This window comes from Channa argus, chromosome 5 (assembly GCF_033026475.1).
Source record: "Channa argus isolate prfri chromosome 5, Channa argus male v1.0, whole genome shotgun sequence".
NCBI classification, from domain to species: domain Eukaryota; kingdom Metazoa; phylum Chordata; class Actinopteri; order Anabantiformes; family Channidae; genus Channa; species Channa argus.
The window spans coordinates 22,009,698-22,028,548 of record NC_090201.1 but is presented as its reverse complement, the minus strand read 5'-3'; the positions used below and the strand labels follow the sequence as shown (position 1 = coordinate 22,028,548).

General features: G+C 38.5%; 1 protein-coding gene across 3 annotated transcripts in view; it reads left to right on the top strand.

The window, feature by feature from the left end:
- LOC137128024 (metabotropic glutamate receptor 4-like) overlaps window positions 1-18,851 on the top strand; it is a 146,789-nt gene that overhangs the window by 113,667 nt on the left and 14,271 nt on the right. For all 3 annotated transcript variants that reach the window (XR_010914491.1, XM_067505673.1, XM_067505672.1), the window contains exon 7: window positions 8,105-8,305. Coding sequence is in view for 2 of the 3 variants with exons in the window: in XM_067505673.1 (XP_067361774.1) it covers window positions 8,105-8,305 (201 nt within the window). In the remaining variant the exon portion in view is untranslated. The remainder of the gene's footprint in view (window positions 1-8,104; window positions 8,306-18,851) is intronic.

The following is an 18,851-nucleotide window of genomic DNA, read 5'->3' as shown; positions in this document are numbered from 1 at the left end:
AGCAGCACATGTATTTATAATTTAGTTGTCATGATGCTATTTTCTTTACATTAGTGGCATGCCGACAATGATCCGCTGTGGCGACCCTGAACTCACGGGATAAGCCGAAAGGACCAAAAAAAAAAAAAAAAGTTGGCATGCAAGTACAGTAGCTCATCTTTTCATGTGTTTGTCTTCACAGGTTATAAAAAACTTGTGAACAAGAAGATGCAAATACCGTATAGTCTGTGCAGTTCTTTTGTAGTTGGCACAGGAACTAACTAGTTCCCAACAACACAGCAAAGTGTGCATAGCCATTGATTTAAGATATGTTAAGACAACCTGAATGTTTGCCAACACATGAGTCTCCTATATAATGTAACATGTCGGTGGGAAAGACCCAAATCAGCATCATAGTTTACTCAGAGTTCTTCTTTACTCTGAAACACAATTGGAATCATTGCAGATTTGATCCAGAAAGGATCCAGAACCTCTTAGATTCACCCAGTCGTAGCTGGCAGGGATAAAATAATTTGAAGCCCAGTAATTAGGCTGTTACAGCAGTTCTCTGTTGGAATTATAGATGTTTGTCTTGTGCCTTTGACTATTTTAGGAAACCAGACTTTTTTTTCTGCAGTTGCTAATGTTTGTGCTCTCAATGTGATGAGGCAAACTGAGGACTGAGGGCTCATTTCAATAATTGAAAGTTAGATACTGCATTTCTAAAGATTGGTATTATCTTGCTTGAAAATCTTTTTTACAAACAAAACTTACTTCTATTACGTTTTTTTTTTTTTTTTAATTCGCCAGGATCCCATTAGACAGCACATAAAAAATAATAGCTAAAAAGAAAATATTATTTATTGAGTCTCAGCCAGTGAAAGACATAAATAAAGATATAACAATGGCATATCTCAGAGTGAGGACACAGTGATGTAAAACAAACAAAGGAAAACAGTATTGCATTAGGTTACATAATGTGGTGAGGGCAGGACAGAAAAGCAGAACAGATGACCACATCATTACCAGGCACAAAGTCAGAAAATCACTCGCTCCCACATTTATACTTAAGGGCAGTTTCAAGTGTGTTGTCTGAGTGAATTATGTGTCGTTAGGTACAAACCACACAGAGAATCAGAGTAACGACCATTTTTCTGTAAAATGACAGTGCTAACCACCGAACCACCATCGTGCCCCGGAGGCAGATTTGTGTATGCAAAATCTTCATACTCTACTTTCCATACAGAGAGTTTTTTTTTTTTTTTTTTAAGTAAAGCATAACACTGAGTGCGTGTACAGTATGTGCATAAATGCTTTACAAAACACAGCAACTATCTAGACTTTAGGGACAGTGGAGATTCGAGTCCTGTAGTATTGTGGTTTTAAAAAAAAAGAGGGACCAATCTTTCACTTTGTCAGGCTTTCATATAAAGTAGCAACTATGAATGTGTCCATTAACTTTGCTCTTTCTATAAGTGCAGTCTTGTGAACATGTTTTAATGCAAAATCTAGAGTAAAAATAGTAATAATAGGATGTACAGTTAGCACTGTTGCCTCACAGCAAAGAGGATGTGGGTTGCTGCCTAGGTGGTTCACCTTAGGTTTTTCACATTAAAAGCCTCCTGTTTCTAGTGTTAGTGGACTCTTAATGTGAAAAAACATCACCGATGTGTTGAGTTTTGTTTACGATATTTTAATATTGATCAGGAGAAAGATAACAATGATAAAACTAATACATTTTAGTTGGAAAACATTGTTACTGTACAAAAAGAGAAACTCTGTGAATAAAATGTGACTACTGATGGAATTAGTGCTGCGAAAATGTGTTTCACTATACTGTATGCACCAGTGATGGCTATGAATTATGGCTGGGTGACATGTGGAGGGTACAGTATACGTTTTATGCTTCTGATTGTAACAGTCCACCCCTGAGCAGGACTGCTTAATGCTCATATTAAATTTATGGCAGATTTTTATTATTGTGATGAACAACCTTGATGTATGAGGTCTGGGCTGACTCCCAGGCAAACGTTCCTCTCTGATCATATTATTAATCAAATATTTTGGTCAAGATTAAGTAGTATATTCAGTATATAGTATATAGATACATTTGACATTGTTACTGTTTACACATAAAGATTATAATACACATACTAGTTATTCCATACTGTCCACGCCCCCCTTTCGATAAAAAATGCATAGGTGCTGCTGCTAGGACATAGTAATTCACATTCACTAAATGCAGTAGAGACAAACTGCAACTTTTACTCAAGAGCTGGGGTGCAAAACCAACAGCTGGCGTCGTCTTCACAGGCGGTAAATAACAACACTAAATATGCTGGAGAGAGAACACGGGGAGCTGTTTGTAGGGAAACGCTCAGGTTGGATAAGAGAATACTGATACGAGTATAAATCCCTGAGTTTATTGATCCCCCTGGAAAATAGTTGTTGGACCCCATTCAGGTGGTCCAGCAGCACATCATCTGATCAGCATCCTTATAATACTCATTTATTAACCAAAAAAAAAAACCTGAAATGTAAAATACTTTACATACTGTGTCTCCATCAGGGATTATGATTAAAAATAGGCGCTAACATGTGCATTTCTGTTGTTGTGCATACAAATATCTTGAACCTGAAGAGTTTTATGGATCTGCTCCTGGAGTCATAATAAATGCAATTATGACTAAAGTATGCACATTACGTGTGCCAGTGAATTCCTGATTTGAGACTCGTTTGAGAGCCATTCTTAAGTAGCTGCATCAAAACTAAGTATTGTTTTCTTTAAGCCCAGCAGTGCACAAGGAGAAAAGGCAAAAAGGTTTCTCAATGTCAACAAATCCTACTGAACAGCCAAAACCTAAAAATCTGTAAATGGGTCAGAAATTAATGGTATGTGTTATGTTACTTAAACAGTAGTAAATAATGCATCAGCTAGTGACTGTTTTCAGCTGCCTAAGTATTTTCAACAGCAGGACTGACTCAAAAACAAACTACAGTGTGTGTCATAATGACAAATGTTATGCAGTGCAACAGTGCAGCACATTTAAGCATTTTTATTGGTTTGGTTGAAGCTCTATGGCACAGAGGAATGATGCACAGTACCTGGAGTAGGCTTCTTGGTTTTGGTTCGGCTTTGAATGGGGTTGGCTGAGGAAAGACTATCAACAGAACTCACCTGTAGAAGAGACTGGTTACATTATGGTTTTAAGGGTGATTACGCACTTTGAATGTCTCTGTGTACTGTAAATGTAGAGATACTTGACAGAATTTACTATTTTACAGTCACATTGTGCAGCAGGATCATGACTTTTCTCATCGTCAGATCGATGTAATAAAGAAGCTCGCTATAATAGAAGGTAATTCGACAGGGAGATTTTTATAAAGCAGTCAGTAGCTCTCCGGTCAGTAGCCTTGCTCATTTACAGCCATTTTAGTGTTAAACTTCACTATCAGCTCTGCTTCATGGGGAGAGGGAGTCTCACAGCATTTGTTTGAGGTTAAAGTGCGACACTCGTGTTGCCTCTCCACTGGTGGAGAGATTCTTTGTGTCTCTGAGGCAGCTGTGAGAGAGCCACATGGGCATCCTGCAGAATTATCAGTGTCCTGTGAGGGTGAGGCTGCTCGGTGTGATCAAAGGATAAGAAGGGCATGAGTGACTGGGGGGGGAAGTGACACTTTTACCTGTGAATGAAGGAGATATAAAACTGATATTGATTAATGTGAAGAGGAGAGAGAGCGGGGACCCTTCTCATATGCTTCTTATTTCTCCTGCGTATTAATGATGTAGAGGAGCAGCAGGAAATACAGCAATGCAGATAAATCAGGCATGTCTTTTGCCTTTTCATCCAAGCATCCTTTTATTTAAACCACTTTGTTCAGGGTTGCAGGAGGCTGGAGTCTTTCCCAGAATGCATTGTGTTAGAGGTGGGGAATAGTTTGGACAGGTCTGGAGCTTGTCACATGGGGATTTTCTGTTGTTTAATGAAATGAAATAAAACAGAGAAGTGAGGTTGAGTGAGTTCAGGGAAAATATCTGTGGTGTTTTTGCCTCCCATTTAAATGAGGTTTGCTATCTCTTGAATGTCATGTGTGTACTGAGCCTAGTCGAATTTACAATCACTGGCCACTTCATTAGGTTCACCTTGCTAATACTTGGTTGAAGCAGTTTTTTGTTTTTCAGAACTGCCCATATTCTCTGTGGCAAAGATGCACCAATGTGCATTTGGTCCATGCTGACATGACGGCACCACACAGTTGCTGCATATTTGTCTGCTGCACACCCATTAAACCTCTCCCCTTCTACTACACCCCAAAGGTGCTCTGTTGGGTTGACTGTGGAGAGTGAACTCCATATCAATTAAAAAAAAGCCTGCTGGAAGTAGCCATCAGGAGATCATAAAGAGATGGACATGGTCAGCAACAATACTCAGATAGGCTCTGGTATTTGAATAATGCTCAGTAGGTACTAAGGGGCTCAAAGTGGGCCATTACCATTACGCCACTAGCAGCCTGAACCATTGATACAAGGCAGACAGTCAATGTTTTCATGTTGTTTCCTCTAAATTCTAACTGTACCATCCAAATATTGTGGAGCAGAAACTCATCAGCAACTGAGATTTATCAGACCGTGCAGCCTTTTTCCAATATCCTATTGTCTATTGTTTTGGTGAGCCCTTGTAAATTGTGGCTTCAGTTTCCCGTTCTTTGCTGACAGGTCTTCTACTGCTGTAGCCCATCTGCTTCAAGGTTCGATGTGTTGTGCATTCAGTCATGCTCTCTGGCATACTTTGGTTGTAATGAATAAGTGTTTGAGCTACTGTTGTCTTTCTATCAGCTCCAACAAGTCCTCCCATTCTCCTTTGACCTCTGGCCTTAACAGGGCATATTTGCTCAGAGAACTGCCGCCCACTCGATATTCTCTCTTTTTCAGACTGCTCTCTGTAAAAACTAGATAGTTGTGTGAAATAAATTGCAGTACAGCAGCAGTTCTCTGAAATAGCCCGTCTGTCACCAACATCCATTCCACGTTCAAAGTGACTTAAATCGCCTTTCTTCCCCATTCTGATGTTCAGTTCCAACTAAACCGGATAATTTTGGCCATATAAACTTGCATCCAGATCTGATGCATCGAGACACTGCCATTTAGATATTTAGGTTCATAGGCAGTGCAAGAGTTGTACTGTACCCTGTAAAATTACTGTGTGTATGTCTCCATAAAAAAAAACCTCACAATTCTATATTGCAAAATACCTGGATTTAGAAAATAAAAATAAATAGAAAATAAATAAGCAGTTCCTTCAAAATATTCTTGACAGATATCTATGGATATATCGAGAGAGAGAGCTACTGTAGGAAATTGGATTGCCTGTGGCCAGTCAAAAGCTCTTTTTAAAGTCAAAGGTCTTGAGCCCACAGAGTGTCTTGTGTGACACTTCTGTTCTTCTGCTTTGCTTAAAACAAAACACCGGACTGGAAAGTGTACGTGTGTGTAAAAGCCAAAATGCCAATGAGGAGGGAGCTTGAGAGAGTGAGAGAAAAAATTAAATGGTCTTATAGAGAAGAGACAATAGAAAGTTAGTGTGGGTGGCCTGCCAAGCCTATAAGAAAAATATCACTCTCACACCCAATCTGGCTCGCAGGATTCCCCGTGGCATAAGCATGTCAGCCAAACTTGACAATCACTGTCCAATCAAGGCCTTGTGGCCCTTAATTACTGAGCCGTAACCTCCAACAATAACTCATGAATTTTAAAAACTCGTGATATAATCGGGGACATTAAAACGCCTCTGGTCTCCACTGAAGAGCTGGAGATTTAGCAAATGAAAGATGGCTGACAGAAGGAGACCTCTGCTGATTTGGGTGCTAGCACTCTTTCAGATTGAAGTGCCTATTGAAAATTGCTTGAACCTTAGAAGGACAGATGTTGCATGATAAATGACTTGTGTTACAAAATGTGTGGTTATGGATGGATATATCATCCAAGCAAGTAGTAAAGATGACAACTTACAGTACAGTACAGACTGTATAATTAGCAAATAGTGAATATTTTTTCATGACATGTATAATCACCATTTCAATAGTTGTTTAAAATTTAGAAATGTTTGTGTGTCACGGCCAGAAACACAGAAGGTAAATCGGTAATATCAACATCTGCATTAAATGTTTAAAGTATCAAAAGTATTCATCATAACAAAAACAGTACTAAAGTATTAAAAAGTGAGCCAAACATGTGGATGTAATCTTACAAAATGCTCTGTCAACTCAAGGCTGTCACAAGAACAGCTCCAAGAGACTCTCTGGGTCCTCGTAAATTGTTCCTATCGATCCTTTGTATGAACTTCGTCTGTCCATAAACTGAACACTATTTTACATCCACAGCATAGACAATCACGCTTACTTGCTCTAATATTACAACCATGACTCACTGCTCCAATCTATTTCACCAGGAGGCTTTTGCAAGCTGGCCAACCAGAACAAAGTGGTCGCGGAGGTAGGGAGCCCTTAAAGTGACAGGAGCGAAAACAAATCGTTTCACACAGAGCTTAAAAGGTACTGGTAGATCAGCGGGTGGCGCAATAGGGATTTGATCCTGCAAACTTCTGCATTAAAATACAAGGACTAAATTTCATAATGACATGTCCTTAATGAGGACAAGCAAAGACTGTCTTGTTCTAATAAAGACCCACGATAGGAAAAATGTGCACTTTATAAATTTGTATTTTTACATTTTATGCCTCTAATGAACCCCAGACATGGACACGGAAAGTATGTGTGCTGGAGATGGTGCAGCATCCTTAGTAATTAGTCAATTGTTAATCAAAACTGAACACACCTGGGTTACAGGGAGACTGCTTAAAGATTTGAGGCTTGTGCAAGGAGAAGTTAAGATTGGCACATTATATCCCCATCCCCTCCTCAGCAATTAACAATCAGGAAAAAAAAGTGTAACAACCTGGGCGAGGATTAATAAAGTCCTATCACAAGTTATTACATTGAGCCTATGAGCGGATTATCCCTGTCCTGTGAATGCACGTCTCCATCTCTCTTTCCTCACTATATTAGCTTCTAAATACATTCAAGCAATGAACTAAATTCACAGTTGGACACTTAGTCAAGTGGGTCAGGATCCTCAGATTCACATTGGAACATGCATCAGTTCTTTAAAGTTGCTAATGGAAATTGGCACAGTGCTAATAGGTAATACTTACTAGCATAGACATATAGGGCCAGGACGTGATGTTTGCAAAATCATGTTTTCCTGCTGGAGAGACAAGAAAGCTTTTTGTTTTTAACTGATAAGATTTCCCAGAGGGGAAAACCTTGCACTCCAGATTATTGAAATTGATTTGCTCCTCTGCAGCAATCCAGCTATTTACCTAGTAGCTAATTGCAAGAGGCAAGGCCCGTTCAGTATAGAAAGAATAAGACCCAGTGAGCAGCAATACATTTTCAGCCATGCTTTCTGGACTGATGCCACACTCTCCAAGGGTTTAAAGGGTTCAGCTCATACCAAGTGGTTTCCACAAAACTGTCCTCTCCATCCTGAGCTGGTCTCCTAAGTGGTGGTGACACAGAAGAGAAGTGTTAAAAGATGGATTATAGTCACTGTTGGCAAACATAAGTAGTATTTCCAATTTATGCTACAGTATAATTGAATTACAAAGAGAATCTTTTAAAACAACTTTTTTGGGACCATCATGCACATTAGTTTTCTAGAACAAGCACTGAAACGCTGCTTCACCGTCAGCCTACTTCAAACAAGGGTCAGGGACAAACTCACAAGTAGACCGTTCTTTAACTTGGAGCTACTCACAGAAACCACTCGAGTCCATAAGTGAACACATTTTTCTTGATTGGAAAATGGTTGGTAAAATTACACTTATTTTCCTGATTGAGTATTTTAAATCCACTTGTGAAATCCTTTTCTGTCTCGACCACAATTGCTTAACTACATGGATCGAAATGTCTGACTCCAACTCACACTTGACATATTTAACAATGAGCCAAATGAGGATACAGAGGATACTGTTTCAATTTAAATGCACATAACAAAACCCAAATTCATCCTCAGTTCATTTATGCGTCTAATTGTCTAATTTATACATTTGTCTGTGTCTTACAGATCAGGAGCGCATAGGAAAAGACTCGCATTATGAGCAGGAGGGGAAGGTGCAATTTGTTATCGATGCCGTTTATGCAATGGCTCATGCTCTGCATAACATGCACCAGGAGCTCTGCCCAGGGAAGGTGGGCCTCTGTGCAAAAATGGATCCCATCAATGGTACCCATCTGCTGAAGCACATACGCCGCCTTAACTTTAAAGGTATGTTTACTGATCATGGAATGCTGTTCGTCTGGAGTGTGCATTTTCAATCATTTGTAAAACCAACCTATTTTCTTACTGCCACACAAAGACTCCAGAATCGCTGCATTTCTGCCCTTATTGTACTGTACATTCAAATTAATAAAGCACACACCTAAAATGTGTTCACAAATTTGTGCTAATGGCAGCGCACAATACAATACCCGATGTAAGTCTGCCACATTCAAATGGGCTTAGGCTACAAATTAGTTTGGGTTTTTTTTATTTCTACATGTCTACAAGACATCTTAAATATATAGCTTTTTTTTTTTTTTTTTACTGACAACTAAAAAAATAATGATAGTGTAGACTGTAGTGTTTTGTTTTTGTTTTTTTTTTTGTCCTTTGTGCAAGTTGTGAAAACATTCCCTATAGCATGGAAAAGACTGGGATGGACCTAAGGTCATAGTGACGTTGATTTTTACGACCAAAAGAGGACAGGCGACCCGGAAACAGAATGCCTCCGTGCAAGCAGGAGCTGCAACCCGAGGCACAGGCACAAAGAAGATTTAAGACAATGGTTGTCACACATGGGCACAGCTGTGATGTGACTGAATCATTAGTGACAAATACTATCAGTTTGCTGTAGGACATCACTGACACAGTTAATGTACAGTGAATGATCAGGTTATTTACTCTTTTACAATTATGGGCCAAGAGAACTAAGAATGCAAGCTACGCAAGAAGTCTTACGGTGACAACACTAACATTCTGCTGTTTTCACCATCTCAGTTCAGCATGTTGACATGCTGAGACTTGCTAATAAGCACAAAACACAGAGTTGAGTTAAGGCTGATTGGAATTTAGCTGGAAAACTTAAAATGCTGACCTGACGATAGTTCTGGATGTAAAGTCAGGATAAACCCAGGACAGCAGGATTCATCCTCTGACAGCCATGAATATGTGAGTCGCACTGGGAGCCAGTCCATTTCCTAAATGTTGTTTTATTAGGAATTATCTTCAGGGGAACATAAATATTCTTACTAAAGCTTGTACCTCAGTTGTGTGTTGCTTTAGATAAATGCATCTGCAAGTGCTATAATTCTACTAAGAGTTAAATTGTGGGACAGCTACAATAATTTTCCTACACCTGGAAACACATGAGGTCTGTGATTTTACCGACTTGAAGTATTAATGTTAATGACAGTACTTTACAGTGAAGGCATTAGAGTTCTGGGCACAACCAGACAATCGTGAAAACGTTTTTTCCCGTAGATGCCATTTAACATCTCACTGGTGTTAACCTAGCACCTCTTTTACTTTTTATGCTGTCTGACCCATTTTCTATTTCCTCCATGTAGCCTTACATTATACTCTATCAGTCAAGTTCACACCCATGACGTGCATATTAATAATTAGCAGCTTTCACAAGAAGAGGAGCAGTGGTCCAGAGTTTCATTATACAGACATTGCCTTTTTAAAGCAAAGAACAATTACATTTTTTCATAAAGACTTGAGTATGCAGTGTTTGTACAGATAAATTATTCATTTGAACTCCTGCTCTTCAAACTAATTTGTCATTCTAATATCTACTCGTTGCTTTGGCAGAATGTCAATTTTATGTTTAATTCATTTTTTAGTAAATTCAGCGGAAGTTCCCTTAAAATGGACATTTTTGTTATGAAAGGCAGGATGCCACTGTTAATGACTGTGTTTTATGTTAGGAATCCTCCGATTGTAGCATATGTTGCTATTCTCCGTGGTGGGAAACGTGAACTGGCTTATGTCAGTCACCGCACTCCTGTCCAATGTGGCATTATCCACTGCAGACATGAACAAAATAATCTCATTTGTGTTTCATTTTCTTTGATCAGCTCCACCTACTTTAAATGTTTGGCTCATTTTTCAGTATAGAATGCTATTGTGAATAAAAATGCACCCCAAGAATGGGCCACCCGACACCATGTGTCATGTATCTCATGTGACAGACATTATAGAGATAATGGCTGTGATGGACTAAATGTGCTCACATCTAGATGGCCGCATTACATTTTCAGTTAAGTCAGTGATTTAAATGCTGTAGATATGTTACCATGCTTATTGACAGCAGTCTCCTGCATTTGGAACCGCTATCTTTGTAGCCGAGAGAATGTATTTCCACACAGTGGTATGGCGAAGTTGGAGCAGCTCAGGGAAAACTGAGAAGATACTACAACAACAGTTATCAACAGTTACACTGACATAACTTCACGAAATAAAATTGTCCATCTGCAGATGTAACAACTCAGGCAGGGTGGATACACATTACTAACTGGTTAGGCAAGAACAAATCCAAAAAGCACAATCAGCTACCACTAACACAGTGTCATTAAGTCTTTTCACATTAAGCATTCTGCTAGATACGAACAGATTAAAAAGCCACACTTGTCCTTTGACCTTACAACAAAGTTTAAAGCTAAAGTATGTCTTTATCTCTGCTAGTATTGTTCTCACTATGAAAGCAAAGCAGTATTTGTAGGATAGCAGATAGCATTTCATTGACAGAGCACACAACATTTCTTCAGCTTTAACATCTTGAGATTATCAATATGAAATCACTGTTTTGAGTTCCATACCATGCTAACAAATCAGGTGGAAAATGTAAACCATCTCTTTCAGCAACACCGATTAGGTTGCTCTTAACCCCCAGCTGCAGCAGCTGAGCTGCTAAGAATTAAGAAGCATGTGGAAGAAAAACAACTGCTGTTCACATCATGCAGTATGTTGGGTTCAGTGGTCCTTGTGGTTTGTTGTAAAATTGATTTTGTTTTTGTCTTTTTTCCCCTGAGAAAACAACTTCTGATCTTTGTGAATACAGTAATACATTTGTCTACCCAGGATGTGCAAATATTTAATCTGAATACTCTATACAGCGGTGGAAAGTAAAAAAAAAAGTACAACTACTTTGTTAATATACGTAAGTAAATTTTTCTACTTTGATTTTTACTCCATTACATCTAAGAGCAAATGTTAAAACAGTTACAATAATGCAGACAAAAAAAAAGCGTATTAAAAAAAAATGGGGGGGGGGACACTAAACGAGACACAAAATACAACCCCAATTCCCAAAAAGTTGGGATGATGTGTCAAACATAAATAAAAACAGAATGCAATGATTTGCGAATCACAATAGAACATGAACAAAATATCAGATGTTGAAACTGAGAAATGTTAACATTTCATGGAAAATATTAGCTCATTTTGAATTTGATGGCAGCAGCGTGAATAGAAGAAAAAAAGAAAATACAGTACAGTTACTTTCAAACATTGTATACAAGTAAATAAATGCAATAAATGAGTAGTTCACTAATATTTTAATCTAAAACCAGGCTGACAGTAGGGAAAACATGACATGTGTTGCCCAGGACATTTGGACATTCACTTCTGTAGAATGATCTGTAAAGTATATGTATTACATATATTAGAACATATTTAATACAATGATTTACATGTACTTACACAAAACAGTACTTTTCCACCTAAAAAAGGACAGGAAAACATCAAGTACTTTACTTTTTATACTGTAAGTAAGTTATACAGCATATACTAATTTACTTTTACCTAAGTAGAAAGTATAGTTTTTCAAAGTATAGTTTTTGAGTACTTCATTCTTGATATATACACCAACCAGCCACAACATTAATACTCGTAGTCTTATAATGTCATGGAGAACATGAGTCACAATGGCCACTCTGAGCAGTCTGCAGCTACACAGCCCCATATGCAGCAAAATACAGTACACCTATGTTCCGAGGGGGTAGAAGTACACAAACCCAAAAAAAGAATTAAGATTATCTACATTTTAAAAATAGGGTCAGAGTTAGTTTACAAGTGAGTGATTGGACCAAATTTTCATGCAAGAACAGAAATGATTACATCTCAATAAAGCGTGTAAATTATAATAACATCCAAAATAGAGAGCAACGGTTTACTTTAAACTGGGTGTTTGTACAACGAGGACTGAGTGGTGCTCTTCATGAAGTGGATTCAACAAGGTTTTTGGCCTATAAGCAGGGACATGCAGCAGCACTGTAGCTCCTTTTGAGCTGGATTGTGTTATACCCAGGCAAATTGTATTAATGTCTGACCAGAGGGGTTGCCTTGGGGTTACACTCCACTCCACCTAATTGCATCAGCACACAGCAGTATATTGAAGTTGTCCAGATACACAAAAGATAACAGCTGAGACTAAACTTGCTGGTCTGTAGATTATATTTTCAAAGACAATATTTATCTTTGTGTTGTGATATTAATATGTTACACACAAACTCACAGCCACCCACTTTTTTCCTTACAAACAAAACAGCAATTGACAGAAACGCATCTAAAAAAGTAGGTCACTTTTTTGTTGCTGTGATGAATCATTCTTACGGCCGAGCCAGCAAGAATCTGTTGTTACACGTTTCTGTTTATTGTCAGCAGTTTTAGCCGACATCTGCTAAAAATAATTTGCATGTCTTCCTCTGCAGTGCTGCACAGCTCTCAAGAGTCCAGTAAGACACAGTCCATACTGTATCAAAGGTACTGTGTTAGGTCGCATATGTAATGAGACTCAGCTGATAAAGGTCAAATGTCAGAAAGCTTCTTTAAAAACCACAGACGTGCATAGTGACTATATTCCTGGCACAATCACGAAACCATTTATGTGTGATATCTCAGTGGACTGTCGGGGTCTCAGCAGGGGACCCAGTAAGCTGATGACAGATAACCTTTTAGAAGGAGATGAAAAGTAATCTGACTAAAGCATTTTCTTGGCTGGGATTTTTTCACTAGTGTGTTTTTTCCAAAGACACTTTACATTTTCCGCAGTCATATTTCCCAAAGAGATGTATCTAACGTTCTAGCTGTTGCTCTATTCTAAATCGCGGTCATTTTTGGCTCGTTCAGCAGACGACAAAGCAGATGAATCAACACCTTCAGTCCACCTTTATGCAGTGTTTGACAGTCTTCCTTCTTTCTTGTTCCCTGCTTTGTATTTGAGGTGTTGAAGAGACGTTCAGACTTCAGTAGTTCACAATCGAATGAAGCTTCCTGTGTTTCATGTCTCTTGCCATCACGTCAGGACGAAGTGTTTTTGCTTTGCTGCAGACTAAAAAGCACTGGCCTTTCCACCATCATTCTCACCAGGGACAACAGAGTGTGGAATAAAGGCGAGCACTCAGGGTTTTACGTCTTTCCACACCTATTTCTCTCCTCTCAAGGATGTGCCAAGGCTTCGTTGTTGTGTAGCTCAAAAGATGATTACAGTTGACATATTTTTGGCATAATGCTAAGTGACTTTTCCCCTCGATTCATGGACATGGCTTTGTTCGGTTGGTTTTTTTCATAAAGATCTGACTGTATCACACACGATTAGAATAGACCATTTAAATATAAAGGGTACTCACTGAGTGTACTTTGTACTCTTGACACCTTAAAGCACAACCTGCTGTACACACACAGTACATATTAAATATCTTGTTGCATCTCGTTGCGTGTTGACTTAGGTGCTGTTCCTACATTTTTTCTGGTGCTCCTAATATGTATTGATTAGAAGCACCAGTGCTGGTATTGGAAAAACTTAGTGTTGAGCCCTGAATATTAATGTGTATCTTACAAAAGCATTTAGAGTTTTCAAATATTTATACATTTTATTTTAGTATTTTATAGAGAGAAACGGGAAGTATAGAAGGGAGAGAGGAGGTATGTCAGGCATCACAAGCAATGTTACATGTGTGCACCTTAACCATTAGGCCACGGGGCGTCACAATGCCGTTACCCCCAAAAATTAATCTATTAGCGTCAAAGATTTAATGGCAATAAAAACAAACAGTTGCTCATTTTACTGCTACTTGTTGTGTCACTTTGCGTACTTCTTGAAACATCCCTCCTTGTGTTACTGGTACACTTCAACGATTCAGTTATGATTACCTGTTGTGCTGATAAATTCAGGAGACACTTTTATACACCACTTCTCACCTTGTCTCTCAACACTCTGCAGTTGTGCGTTTCACTCCTGTAATAGAAATACTATTGTCATTCACTAATATTTTCCAGTCACTTCCAGTATGCAGATTTTTGGAGCATGGGTTGGGTTACTGTCAATAAATTGACACTTTTTCACTGTTGCTTCACATTAAAAGCCTTCCTGGGCTCAAAGATCATCATCAGTTCTATTAAACGTAAACTCCCAAAATGAGATGCATTTGGATTAAATTAAAGCAGTATTTCTAATTCAAAAAGAGGAAGTTTTTCGGCAGTTGTGACTATGGAAATGTAGATTTTACTGAATTGGCATTGTAACCATTTTGCAGCAGTAATTTCATACGTCCTTTTACATGCCCTTTTCTTTGTAATTTGTCTTAGCCATTATTCAAATGTGAGAATTTCGCAGTATCCACATTCTCTACTTTATTCCCAAAACCCAAATGCATTACAGTTATCTGAATAAAACGAGTTTTTTCTAAGCATGCCACTTGTATACATTGCTTGGACCCCAGTATAAGAGCACTTGTAGATAGCAGAAGCTAATGCGCTGTGATTGAGCGATCATAAAGATGTCAGACAGTGACAGAAGCAGACAAGACTCACACACGTCACAGTAGAGTGGATCTGTGGTAAATTCTGCATTCAAGCCTGCGCATAGGTCATTAGGAGTTAATGACTGGTGTAGAGGGTGGAAAGCCGTGCTGCCATTCACCAAGGTGTCCTGGTTGTGCATCCATGCAGAAACAGGCACATATTGTATTAATGATCACACTTTAATAATTCTTAAGGTGTGTATGTGTAGTGGAGAAGGCAGGGCGGTATTAGCACAATCATTTAAAATTACATATATTTACAATCACTTCATTAACCCCAACATTTCTCTGAGAGCACACAGCGTAATGACCTAACGAGTAGCCTGTGGTACACGTGTGTGACCTCAGGCTGCCCTGTCACATTAGTGCATAGCACAATGAAACGTTGGCGGAGGCCTCTGAGGGACTCATTAGGGTCTCATAGTGAGCAGATCATTTAGACAAGCAGTTTGTGCCACATGACAGGACTAATTCCTCACCTGCAACTCAAACACTGACCATACTGCCCCAAAATGTACCATTCTCTTCTCTCTTAACAGAGATGACACAAATGCCTCAGGAGAAATGACAGAGACCCGATGCAGCATTTCCCTGCAGTGCCTTAATATGTCAGTGCATTACTAAAAAAGAAGCCAGATTTGTCTTACATTTGTTTAACTATTATGCTTATGCCACCAGAGAGATACGTTGTGCTGTGCTGGCACATGATACCATCTGGTAAGTTCCCATGTAAGCAGTTGCATTACAGGGAAATTCTGTATTTGTTTGGCCTTCTTATTTTGCTGTCACATGCAGACTACTGCTTAGCAACACCAGATTGTTTTCGTGTCAGAAATGTAAATATGTACAGTACCTTATGTATGATTTTATGATCTTGGTCTTTTTCAAACTGTAACACATGAAAAGTAGAAAAAGAGAGAGGTTAAAAAAGCGTGGATAAGAATGTTAAAGGCACAAGTTATAATCAAAGTAAAAAAAGGTCACCATCTCATCGAAATTAAAAACTAACGGCTGTCACTTCCAAATAGATTAACAGGTTTTTAGTCCAAGACTAACGTGATAAACAACTAAAAACCCTGATGTGAATTGTTATGGTTTTGTTTTAAATGCCTGATGATCAGCCTCGAAGTATTTTTAGTTATGGCTAATACACATACAAATAAAACAACAAAAAGAAAAGACACAGGTCAACCTGTCAAACTACTCCTACTATGTAAATATTACAAAGAAAAAATCACTGAATTACTTGTAAAGCTTTTATAAAACATGTTTAACTTTTTTTTTTTTTTTTGATTTAAGCAGTTGTGTGCACACATTAGTTCTGTCACCAATGAGCAATTTTGACATCTACATACTATAGAAGCAAGTCTTACAAAGCTGCAGAGAGATAGCTGTCAATCTCTCATAGGTCTTAATTTGAAAAACAAGCACGACCAAAAGAACCATTAAATATAATCATATCAGCAGTGTTGTGCTGGTAGTGTTGCATTAGTCTCCAAAAACCACCAGTGTGGCATCCACCATCCAATTTTCCTCTTTCAGTGACAGTGGTGTCCATATGAGCACTTAGAGGCTTGAGCACATAACCCCGACCATGACCGTGGAAGGCAGACAGCTTCAAAGCCCATTTTAAAAGCTGGGAAATTGGAGAAAAAGGGAAAAAACTGCTTGGCATGATTACAATCTTTGGCAGAAAAAAAAATGACAGCTTACCAACAGTGTTGATGTGCTTAATATGTTTATATAAAGTCACTGTAATCCCCCTATGATCACTAACTGCTTTGTGATGTGGGCGGTATTGTCACAAAGGCAGGAGTAAAACAGTAATGCTGTAATCCAGCGGGGCTGACTCATCGAGATGTGGATTAGGGAGCTGCATCCTCCAGCACTGAAACAAAGAGCAAAGAAGAAATACTCATCAGAAATAAATCAGCAATTGGCCACATTTGCTGTTTTGTTCTTAACTTGGATGTTCACTGTGTTTTGGGGGTCTTCATAATAAACCAGCTGTTGTGACAGGAAAAAGAACAAACGCAGAGGTTTACCGCTTCTATGTTTAAAGACGTAAAAGCAATAGCACATGAAGTTCCAATGTTCTCCGTATTCTCCTAAAAGGGGGATCTTTTCTTTTTCAAACTCGAAAGTGTGGTTAATCTAGTTCCCGCATACAGAGAGTTCCTCGGTGTGCTCAATTTGTGACTCTTGTCTTAAAATGGCACACACAAATGCATTTTGGGCAGTGAGGACACCTTGAGTAGACTGCATCAGTGGGGAAAACGTGTGCCTGAGGTCTGGACAGGTCATTTGTCAAACTCTGGAACTCCTGTGGAAATCCAGCTGTTCAAAGACAGTTTTTTATGTCCTTTGCTGGCACACAGTCCCCCAGATAAATGGACTCTGCTCAGTGTAAGCAGCAGAAAGATGGTTGCAAAAGACAGAACATTAATATTCAAAAAATCTTAAAATCCTGAAATTTAGAAAAAATTTAAAAGATATAATTATCAATTTTTGTAATATTTCCACATCTGTGCTATACTGTTAAGGCAATGCTAAAAAGAGGAAACTCTGCTAATATGTGTATCTATTCAGCTACGTTGTGCTAATTTATGTGACTGTTTTCTTGTCCACAATTCTCATAAATGAAGCTTGTTGTTGCTTGTTGAGTAGAAAGAAGCTACTACACATTTGGTAGCCGTCTTTGACTCAAAAAGATTCAAATACTGAAAAATGCAACAAATGTTTAAAAACTGTTAAATAGAAAGTTGATGAATGTATAAGAAACACCCGAAACCAGAGGGTGCACAGGGTTTGCTGCTTGCATGACTTCCAGTTAATTATGAGTTAGTAGAGTTAGTATTGAAACAGCCTACTGTTGAAGAGATGTTCACTGTTTGTGAAACCACATACTACACTCTTCAGCATGTTTTTAACCTTAGTTTTTTGGCAGGTTTTTTTTAAGTGTCACTTTAAGCACCGGCATTGTTTCATCCTTCTATCTCTTACCTTTTGTATCAGGAAAACCTCCCATTAGATACCCACCATTACACTAGAAACTCTATTCTGTTGCCGTCCAGGCGATAAATGCCAGCACAAAAATAGACGCACGCTTCATGTCTGTTACTCCTCAACACTGTGCAGAGTCAGGTCAAAGAGTTTCACTCTAGCTTAGCCTTGTAACATCAAGTTACAATTCAATGAGAAAAATACTGGATGGATTTGAACAGCTCAACAGAGAAGCTGGCAATGAAGTGTGGAACCATGCTTGTTAAGACCAGGGTCATAAAAAAAAAAAAATATTAATTGTTGTTCTGTCATGACATGTAAATCAGATGTGTTTCCTGCCTATTGACTAACCTAACCTCCTAACCTCTGCACTACACAAACTTTTAGCCTTTCATCAGAAAGGGCACAGTGCTTCCTGGAGTGGATTTAAATCATATTTTAAGACTTGTCCATTATGACTGTAATTCCTATAAAATATGTTTTCATAAAGGAAACCTCTGCTGCAACCACAGTAGCTTGGAATATGTTCTTAACCATCTGGTCAAATTAGACAAAAAAGAAAAAAAGTGTTTTAAATGATGCTTTCACTGATGTTTAACTTGCTTCTTTTGGTTCTAGTCTTTGTAGTACATGTATATGAATCCATAAAACTTCCCTCTGTATTCACTACATTCTGATATTACTCTGCTTCTAACTGAAAAATGCCTCCAAATAACAGCACTTGGCGGCACCTTCAGTTCAGATTATGTTATCTTGTTATTCTTACTATGGAGTTTGTGATCAACTCTTTCCCAGAGTTCCTTCGGATGACATCATCTGAACTCCTAATGATGAACAACTCCTCCGGGTGATGTCATCTGGAGGAGTTTTTCAGCTAGAAGCAAAGAAATATTTAAATATAGGGAACTCCGAAGGAAGATTATAAATCATTAATGAACATTTAAACTAAAGCCATAAAAAGTTGA